General features: G+C 45.5%; 1 protein-coding gene across 2 annotated transcripts in view; it reads right to left on the bottom strand.

The window, feature by feature from the left end:
- Window positions 1–6,567: 6,567 nt before the first annotated feature.
- LOC143320314 (leucine-rich repeat transmembrane neuronal protein 4) overlaps window positions 6,568–10,508 on the bottom strand; it is a 42,904-nt gene continuing 38,963 nt past the window's right edge. For both annotated transcript variants that reach the window (XM_076729836.1, XM_076729835.1), the window contains exon 3: window positions 6,568–7,736. Coding sequence is in view for 1 of the 2 variants with exons in the window: in XM_076729835.1 (XP_076585950.1) it covers window positions 7,518–7,736 (219 nt within the window). In the remaining variant the exon portion in view is untranslated. The remainder of the gene's footprint in view (window positions 7,737–10,508) is intronic.

The following is a 10,508-nucleotide window of genomic DNA, read 5'->3' as shown; positions in this document are numbered from 1 at the left end:
CACTCTGCCAGTCAGAGGCCTGCACGCTGACCCTCATCAGCCCCAGCTCTCACAGCAGCAGACCCTCCTCCCACTTCACCGGCCTCGTACCCAAATTCACTTCAGATTTAACGCGCAGGCTCGCTGATTAAAGGTGATCAGAGGAGATCCTTCCAGTAGCCTGACTTGCCGGTCTTGATTTGATCTGCCATGATAGATTCTCAGCCATGTGGAAAAACAGGGGAAAACGCTGGATTTCTGCAAGTCATGAATTGCCTTCTGCCACCGAGATGTAAATCAGTGTAGCGAGCTAAAATTGATGGAGCATCCTCTGGTTTTATTCCCGGCTCCGAGATCACCCCTAATGCCCCAGCCGGTGCACACAGACACTAAAAGATGGATTACGGGCTAAAATGAGAGGTGTGAAACAAAGAAATCCGACATCAAAGCGATCAATCACGCTGGTCCATTCCTGCTTTCTGCAGCTCTTAGTTTGTTACATAAACTGTAATTATGGCGGCGGCTGCATGCGAGGCCTGTATCTGTTTTGATCCCCATTGACAGTGCTTATGTTGAGTTAATTGAGCTCATATCCCTGGATACATGATGAGAGGCTGTAACATTAGCTGTTTCCTGCATGCAGCTCATTGGGATGCAAGGGCAGTGCTGGCAGAGTAAACTGCGCCTTGGCAGAGATGCTGAGCAGCGGTGGTGCTGCTGCAGGGACATGACAGCTACAGCCTTCCCAGCCATAAATCCCCCCACACTCCGCAGGGCACACAGCCACACCTGTGTATTAAGCTGAAAGACGGTTAAATTCAATCCGCCACGTCGTGCCATGTCAGTGGCTGAGCCCGGTCGGGTGGAAGACATTCGTGCTGTTTCATCAACAGACCATTATTTATTCTGGGTGTTTCTTTCTTTTTTCTTTTTTTTTTTTTTTCATGGGAGGGGGCTGGGAGTCACTCAGTCTTCACAGAGTCTGAACCCAATTATGCCACCTCCTTCACTTGTCCCACTCCAAATCAAAGCAGTGTGCTCAAAGCCACCTCCTCAGCTTTTCCAGCTCTGTCAGTCACGGATGTGAGCATGTAACACCTTGAATAGGGAGTGATGAATGTTTTTTTTCCAAGCTGAAATAATCAATGGCTGACTCGTCTGGAGTGCGCTTTAATTGTTCACGGCGCCTGTTGATATCAACCACTTGCTGCTGCGTGCACGAGGGCGGGAGGTGAACGCTTTCATTCGGCAGCTCGCTCCTCTCGTTCTGCTTCCCGTCTCAGTGTGATATGACTTTGATTGTCTACTTGCAATTTACCCAGCAACTGCCAGCTCTCTGTCTTCGCCACATCTCATACAGACCTTTTCTTAGATCTCAATGGATTGCCTAGCAACCTTTTTCCTCAGTACAAATACCAATCTGCGCTCTGAGCGGCGCGTGGTGACCACTGTAATTATTAAGCAAGCAGTTCATCGAGACGGCCATTGTTTGAATTATGGGACGACCTTATGGGATGAGTGTGCGAGGGTTAGCGGGATGCTACAGGCCTAACGTGTGGATCGTTAAGCTGGTCTTCCACCTTGTTCTGCTGGACGTACTGACGAGCCTCACAGCTCTTCATCACTTCTTCATCAGTAGGCTCTTAAACACCACTGCACGCTATCGAGGCTGCTCCTTGTGATCAGACTTCTCTGTTTAAGGTTCGTCCCACGTCATTTCTAAAACCTGTAGCACGGCGCTAACGCTCACACGTGCTCCTTCAATGAAACCAGCGATCGGAGGTCGAACCCATACTTCACACAAGGTTTCATGAGGCTGGAAATAACATATCAGAGTCCTAATTTTCAATCTAACAAAGCCGTTTAACACCTGCTTTCAGTGGCGCTCTCTAAGCCAGCACGGAGGTCACTGTAGAGAGTGTATTCACGAGAAATCCTTGAAGCGAGCTGACCCAACTGCCTTCACTGTAAGTGTGGAACTAGAGTAACTGCATTTGTGGGGGTTGATGCAGAATTTCCACCTTATGTAGCACATGCTGCAGCTGTAATCCTGAAGTAAGCATGTGTCGGGTAAAGTGAGTGGCATTCAGCCTTTAATACAAACCACGCAGCACAATACCGGCTTAACTATGTCTCTATTTACCATAATTGATTTGTATTTTCAACACTGAATGTGGCATTGAGGGAGATGGATTCTGAAACTATTTAAATAGCAGCAATCGACAGTGCATTATCCCGGCTTTCAGGCTGAGCTACGAGAGCAGAGACGGTGGCTCAAACAGCTGTGGCTACAGCCTGATATTTTTAAACTAAATTTCATTGTTTACTGACATTTTTTTGAAAGGAAGCCATGCATTTCCTTTCACCGCTGCCACCAAATGTGCTTTCACTCCAGCATCATCCTGCATTAACCCTGTTTTTACTGCCTCAACGTGCCTTTTCCCAATTGTGCTTTGTTGAAGCCCCGTTCTGTACAGGAAATCTGTGGAATCAAGGAAAAGCCTATGTTGCATATTGGATTTGGATATTAAACCTTCATCCAATAAGACTGACATCCCCATGTGTATTTCTTCTTATTATTTCAAGTGATGAAAATGTATTTTTTATTAGGATTTTGTTACTGCATAACCAGATGACAGTGGGTGAGGGACTTTACAAAAATTATTAGGGGTGAGGAAAAGGGGGAGGGCGTTGTAGTTTTGATTTTGGATGAAGCTCACGCAGTCAGAAGTTTTTAGATTTTTTCTCATCCTTAATGTGAACTTTATTTCAGCCTTTCTTCTCTAACAGTCACATGAATTCTCACATCAAACAGCAGCTTTCACTTTATTAAGACAACGATTCAGTCATTGTGAGTCATTTCCACATTTCTGAATGTCTGAATGACTAATAAAGAGTGTTGGAACTGGTCCAGTCAATCGCCTCAGCAGGCGGCTACGAATTAGGCTGCAGTGCAGTTGGTGTTTTAAAGGTTCAGATCTGAGCTCACGCTTTAAAACACCAAAGTCACACAATAACACAAACTAAGCGATGGAGGCAGCGGTGGCCCTGGAACTCCTCTGCTCTGCGAGCTAAAACGACTGTTTTTGTCGATGGACTCTGGCTGCTTCGCTGCTTCTGGATGAACAAAAAGGATCTTACTCTTTAACAAGAAGGTCCGTCTCTGCAGGTTTCCTTTTCATAATGTTGTCAGACACCTCGAATAACAGTCTGAGGCTGTCAGTGGCAAAGACAAACACTTTCAGTGGACGTAGGTTGATGGATGCAGTGGCCCACAAGGATTAGATTGAAGCCATCGCAGCCTGTTTTGTGGCTGCCGGCTGAGGTGATCTACTGAAGCAATACCAAAAGTTTTGGTACCTATTAGTCATTTAAAGATGTGAAAATACTGGACGTGTCCTTTAAGGTTTAAAGTAGAGAACACAGGTTTTACTCATTTAACACTGAATGCTTGCACAAAGTCATGCTCACAGCTCCTAAACAATGAGGCTGCTGGGTTATGCAGGGATAGGTGTCCCCCCCCCCCCCCCCCCATCGCACTGCACAGTAATGGCCTACACTGCGATAGTTGTAATTCATTAAATGGAGGATTGTGCAGCTGAATAGGAATGTGGGAGTGATAGAAGTTTCACCTGAAAAGGATCCCTGATTGAAGCGACTTAAAATGAGACACACAGAGTTGTGAGTCAGTGGGAGCATTAAAAAGAAGCTGCACCTTTGACCCTGAAATGTATCAGGAAAGCAGTCGATTGCCTTGTGATTCAGAGACAGTTTAAAAATAAACCAGCAGCACCAGTGTCATCGCGAGCTTGTGAGATGGTAAAGGTAATCTCAAAGTGTGGGCATAGCAGCAGTGGGACTCCCGGGGGAAATCAAGCGCTCTCGCAGCTGCCCTGCCCGCCAGCAGCGCAACACAACTCTGAAATGACAGGGCAACGCCGAGTGGACGAGGACAGGCAGAAACTTGAGCTCCAACTTAAATCGAAACACTTCAAATACACCATGAACTCGTGGGTGGGACAAAGCCGCGTGTTTCCAGATAAATACGCCGCTGCCTGAAGTGCAGCCCAACATGAAAGCGTGCAAACCTTCACCCCGCTCGTCTGAGACGGAGCGTACATCTGTCAGACTTTTAAAAGGTAAATATTCCCACTTGTTCTGTGTTATGCCAACCGCTCTGCATCCATGAAAGGAATATAGGTTAGACTCTGCCAAGAGCGAAAACATCTGGCCTGATTTTATTGGATTTTGGGAAATGTAGGTAAACAAGCAAACAGAGTTACTGTATTTGAAAGACATCGGTGTTTGGAAAGACGTGTGAAACGTACACAGAATGAAGAGGCTGTCATGGCTTTCTCTGCCTCTTCTACCTTACCTTTATTGTGCTTTTATGAGCCTTGTAAATGCAGAGAGCTCTCTCCATGGCGCCCTGAATCCCACAGAAATAAGATCACTGTATGAAATCAATGGAACAGAATGAGGGATGAGAGGATTTTAAGCCCACGTAAAATAAAGTGTTGCATTGTCTGACAGCTCTGAGGAGGGAGAAAATAGCTTGTGTCTGCTCCCCAGGAAAGTGCCAGCAGATTGTCAGAAAGACCAATATGTTGTCCAAACAGATAAAATGTCAAGTGAATAACAAACCAAAAAGCATCTCTTGCCATTGTCTTGACACTTTCCGTTTCTGAAAATTAAAGCTGTGATTGGATATAAATAACAGCCAGTCGGCCTCCAGAAGGAGCAGGAGGCGAGGTGTTCCCTCAGCCTGCAGGGCTGGACGTGGTCCTTGAAGAAGCGCCTGTCCCCACTGACCCCCTGACAGGGGTGTGCATGCACAACAGATTTTTGTTTTTCAGGCTTTTCCAGTTGATTCTTTTTACACTTTGGATCATTTCTGCTTCCTCAAATCACCCTCGACCCGTAAAATCACGGAGCAGCCCTCCTCGCTCGTGCAGACTCCGGACTGAGAATATCTTGAACTCGTGTGTCTGTGAGTCACACAGTTGATTGAACACGTGCGGTGGGTGATAATCATTTTCCTGCTTTGTGTTGTAATGTTGTCGAGACAGAAGTGGTGATCAGCTGAAGTGTGATGAGTCATCGGCCTGTTAGTGTAAACCCATGTGAACACATGAGTTTGAACGCGGCATCTGGCCCGATTCTCTCCGCGGACGCTCTCGGAGTTCAGTGCAGGACGTGCGATCTCTCAGTGTCGTTAAAGCGTTCGGTGTGTGAGGCTGCCGAGCAGTAAATCCTCCAGCAGCGTGAATCTGTCATGTGTCAGAGCGCGCTGTCGTTAGAAGATACATCTTCTGCACTGAAGGAGCACTTTGAAGGAGGAACACGGGTGGAGCGTTTACGAAACGTTGGACATCATCAATGCATCGTTCATTTGTCGTGATGATGTCAGATGATTGATTTAAACAATCAGCTCTAAAGTATTCAGATTACAGGTTGACTGGAGATTTGTGTTGATGCTAATCTTGAAACATGACAGATATTGTACATCATGTAAAGACCCAAAAACAAGGACAATGACGTGAAAACCTACAGCCATGTTGCAGTGTTAGTCCTCACATTAAGGATACTTGGATATGACGAGGTCTTCCATTTGCCTCATGTTCATTTCTTTCATTGTGCTGTTTGGCTGCTTAGCTCTCACACCCGAACAAGCGAGACAGAGGTTGGACTTCTGCTTTGTTGTTTGTGTTCTTGAAAGATATGTTTCCCTTTAACGTTACAAGAAGAAAGGGTTTGAAATGAGGACTGCCGGGTGTGTTTCCTCCACATAATGCCATCTCTGCCAACAGTTTGACAGGGGTTACTGGAGTGTAAACATCCTCAATCTAACAGAACAACAGGAGCAGGACAGAGCCGCTAACATGAATCCAGGAGACATGGAGACATGTGGACGTGCTCGTCGATAAAGCAGCTTTTTGAGTCCTGTTCAAATGCCCTCGGCCTCGGTGTGCTGGGTTACTGCTGTAGCAAAAAGCGAGTTAGCCACAAATACTAATGGTTGCATCTTTAATTAGAGCAGATAAACAGTTTAATCCACACTTCTGCTCCTGTCTTAATGCTTTTGGAAAGTCTGACTCGACCCTCCTGACTGTCTACATGCAGATTATTGCTCTTGCAGCTCCATACGTAACGTCTGAACGCTTGACAGGCTTCGTGTGCTGGTTTTCAGCTGCTAAACTAACGGTAAATTCCCTGCTGACAATTGTTCTCATTATATCACATTTAGCTTTCACTGTTTTCATGAGTGAGGACCACGGAGCAGCTGTCTGCTGACACCCAGGAGCTGAACCGGAGTTCGTTCAGTCCACAAGTTTTCCTGGAAGTAAGAGGAAGACCTTTTCCAAGTCCAGCGAGTTCAGAAAGCTGTTTCTTATTTCAGGTTAACGGTCACACACAATCGCAGAGTAGAGAAACAAGTGAAAGTTACCATCAGGCACAAAACCAGACAAATATCATTATTAATCAGTGTTGCCTTCAGGACTCGTCTCGACCACCTACACAGCTGTCTATATACAGCACACAGCCGTCTGGGTTGATACCACTGATCTTGATGAATGACACTGTTACTGGTCATTTAGCACAGTTTATTTACCATATATTATAATGTAACATCTTGTAAAAAGCACACACATGTACATATCTGAGTGCACAATCAGATAATTGGTTGAGGAACACATTTAAAAACAAAAACCATCAACTACAAGAGTGATTTCAGTGGATGATGGAAAGTAAATATCTGAACTCCCAGGGAACCGAGATCTGCTCTTTATTCTTCATCTGTTTATCTCTCAGCTCGATTAAATTAAGCATAATGTGATAAACATCACAAATCATTCAGGAAATCAAAAATCACCATGTAAATTATAATGACTGCCAGCGAGATGTGTAGGCTGTACATTTTATACCACAATTACTGTCCGTTATTTTCTGACTTGTTTCTGGGTAATTTCATTTGGGCGGCTCGTTTCTTGAGATGGAAAACGCTACAGGGACGTGAGTTAGAGACCTCTGACTGACAGCGTGATCAGAAAAAGCAGCAGAAAACCTTTTAGCTTGGCTGATCTCTCATTTGTTCTGCTGCTCGGCTGCTTATCGTGCTGTTTCCCTGCTCTGTTTATAGCATTCTGCATGTGATTACTTTACCTGACGCATCAGAAAGGCGCCCAGTCGAGGAGAAGTCGAGGAAAATGTTTATTAACAAATCATTAAATTATTATCCTTAATACTCCTGGAGGGGCAGAGCAGAACGTGGAGAGTCATGCTGCTGTTCAGCCTCCTTTGCTAATTGAGGACATTGGCGGTCAGGTGGGTCGGAGGCTCACTAATCAATACAGCTGCACCCCTTTATCTCCGCTGAGAAATATTTTCATTTTCATTACCCTGGGTCCAGGATGCTCTGCAGTAGATTAATTGTCTCCTTTGCTTCTTTACCAGTCCCAGTTCCCTCCCACACAGCCTTCTGATTCTGTGCAGCAGACTTTAGTATTTTGGACACCGAGCCTCACGGTGTCCCCGGCTCACTGGTGGAGGGAGTGGGTCTGGGGGCAAGGCAGCACAGGCTCGTAGGGGAGGGCGGCCATTAGGCCCGGGCGGTGCTTGGCTGGCCTCGGACCTCCCAGAGCTTGAGCCGGGGGCTCCACGCCCATGTTGAGGTGCAGTGACAGGTGGGCGTGGCAGTAATCCACAACCGACTGCTCACACCTGTACAACGTCAGAGCGCTCAGCTGCCGTGGAACCTGCACAGAAACAGAAAGCAGAGCGGGGAAAGGAGAGAGAAAGACAGCTGCACATAAACCCTCTCAATCAGCCAGAAAAGCCTCTGTTTCATCATTTTACCCACTCGCAGAATATTTGGAATTGGCTTAATTTACTTGATGCGGCCGTGGCGCAGCGCTGTCATTAATGCAGCCTTGGCCGCTGATACAGTACGCGCCCCAAGACCTGAAATCTGTGGCGCTCAAACACCCACTTTCAGCTGGAGTGATTTATATGCAAGATGAAAGCCTTAAGCAAGAGTGCACACATATTTTCTGCCCTCTTTCAAATGGAGTCAAGGCTCCATTTAGAAGCGAGTGCTTATTACATTACAAGCACTTTGCTGATTCAAAGACCCCTCTTAGTTTTACGTGCTAGTGTGGTCTGAATGATGTCAATTAAACGGGATAAAGCCGCATCATGGTCTGCGTGATATCGATATTAATATTCTAATGACTATTAATGCCTTCGCACAAAATATGGATGCACTCATGCATCTTCAAATGCACAAAGCAACATGACACAGCAGAGAGGAGCATTCGTATGTGTCAGATAACGCACGTGCAGCACCTGAATGCACCACGGTCAAGTTCACCTCCACATGGGGACGCATGTTCTGCACGTTTCCATTAACGCTAATAGCAGCTGCAGCATAATGAATGGATGTCCTGTTAGAACCAGTGCTGCTTGCTGGTTTTAAACCATTTGTACTGGTCCTCCTGTGAAGCCCATCACAGGCTGCCTGCTTATTGCAGATCACTGTAATATGAGTTGGGGGCAGAACCTCTATTGTAAAATATGTTGTCTTGGATTATTTTACCGGCTCACAAAAGGATTTACTTAAAGCTGATTTGATGCAGAAATGGCATTTAGATTTAGGTTTCCACTGTATCCGGTTAGGTCAAGTTTCATGGCGCTGTCGCCATCCAGACCCTTAAATCTAAAATCACAGCTCTCAAAAGGTTATGTTTTCCTATCTGGAAATGATCGCGCTGCGTTTGCTCTCCGCTTTAATAGGAAGATTAGCTGAAAACACTCTATTGTCAAATTCAGCAGCTGAACTTTGCACACTACTTCAGAGGACTTAATAAAAAATTCATGAACAACAATGCTCTGAATGCAAAATGAGCCAAGTCGGGGGAGGCGGGGTCTGGATCTGGGAGTTCTCTGACAAATTGTCAGGGGGAAAGGCTACATGGTGGACTTGTTTTCTCCAATTATTGTAGTAGTAAAAAGTCAAACATGTAAGTGGTGAAGTCAATATAGATTTGGTCGCTTGGCTGGTTGAACCAACACCCCCCCCCCCCCCCCCCCCGTACAGCAGTAGCTGGCAGAGCTCGCAACCTTTGTCTCTGCAGCATCTCTTGCTTCCTCTGTTTAACTTCCACGTTGCCAGTTTGTCCCGGCTGAAATCCAAAGGTGCCATAAAATAAACTGAGCCGCAGTAACTGAGACAATAAAAGGCTTTGTTGCCTTACCTCCACAGATCTGTAAATACATGAATAAATACACCTTAAGAAAGGTATAGTGCTTTCATTGCACAGGTCTCCTCAGTGTAAACAGTATGAATAGTCCAGAGAGCATAAAAAGCTTCTCTCTTAAGCAGCCGTGTGCCTTTGTTATGGAATAAAACAGCATTTTGGGCTTTTGAAGGATTTGTGTCGTTCAAAATTGTCAGAAAAAAGAATGTAAAATAGTTAAAAAGTGCAATGCAAAGCTTCGAGAGCGACTGGCTGTTGTGTCAGGTTATTTGTGCTGTGCTTCAGACATGAAGTGCATCCTGCTTACCGTCGCTGCTGATGGTAAGCAGGATAAACCTTCTCAAAGAAGCCGACACAAGTGGCTCCTCATTTTTTATCATTATGTTCAGTCTGCGGAAAATGCATCAACGTCAAGGTTTCTGTCTGTTTGCAATTTACTGCCTGGGATTGGACCTTTTTTAAAATCAAAGAAGTGAAAATGAGTACTCTGTGTGTGTGTGTGTGTGTGTGTGTGTGTGTGTGTGTGTGTGTGTGTGAGAGATACACATTAACCACAACATTTACCAGCGACAGAGCAGAGGTTCACAACTGGGCCAGAGTCAAACAATCCTCTGATTGGCCAGGAGGTACACTGTGATGCAACATGTGTGCTAATGCTAAGCTAATGCTAGTGTTTGCTGCAGCATTGTGACATCTGTGGGCGCAATAGATGTGTAAGCCACCAGTGAAAAAGCACATACATGCATGTATACAGAGCTACACTCACACTCACAGATACACACATGCTATCCCCCCCGAGGTTCGGTTTTAACGTCTCTGAACACTTTTCTGTTTTTTATTGCCTTCTCCTCAAACGCATTTGCTGCCTTTTCCAGCACTTTGCTTGAACTGTCACCTGCTGGAGCTAAAGTGCAATCTCAGTCTGCACTTCACTAAGTTACACTGACATTTTTATTCACATGGAGCCGCTAAGCATGAAATAAATTCTAATTTCTATTTCATGGGGTCTTTAATTTTTAGTGAGGCCCTCCTCGGTATTTCTCATTGACAGCTGATGGTGGTGTATCTGCAGTTTTCCCCTCTTAGATGTTGTGAAGTGGAACTGAAACAGAAACATTTGAGCCCGTGTGACTTGCTCCAGATCAGCCCTCTAAAGCCACACTTCACAAATACAGTTCATTATGTGAATCCGTTACAGTGGGAGCTCTGCAGACTCCACAGAGTTAAGGACACACTGGAACATCAGTGTGGAGTGTCAAAGTGTGAAGTGGT

This window comes from Chaetodon auriga, chromosome 5 (genome assembly GCF_051107435.1).
Source record: "Chaetodon auriga isolate fChaAug3 chromosome 5, fChaAug3.hap1, whole genome shotgun sequence".
NCBI lineage: Eukaryota > Metazoa > Chordata > Actinopteri > Chaetodontiformes > Chaetodontidae > Chaetodon > Chaetodon auriga.
This window is presented reverse-complemented; position numbering and strand designations above follow the sequence as displayed.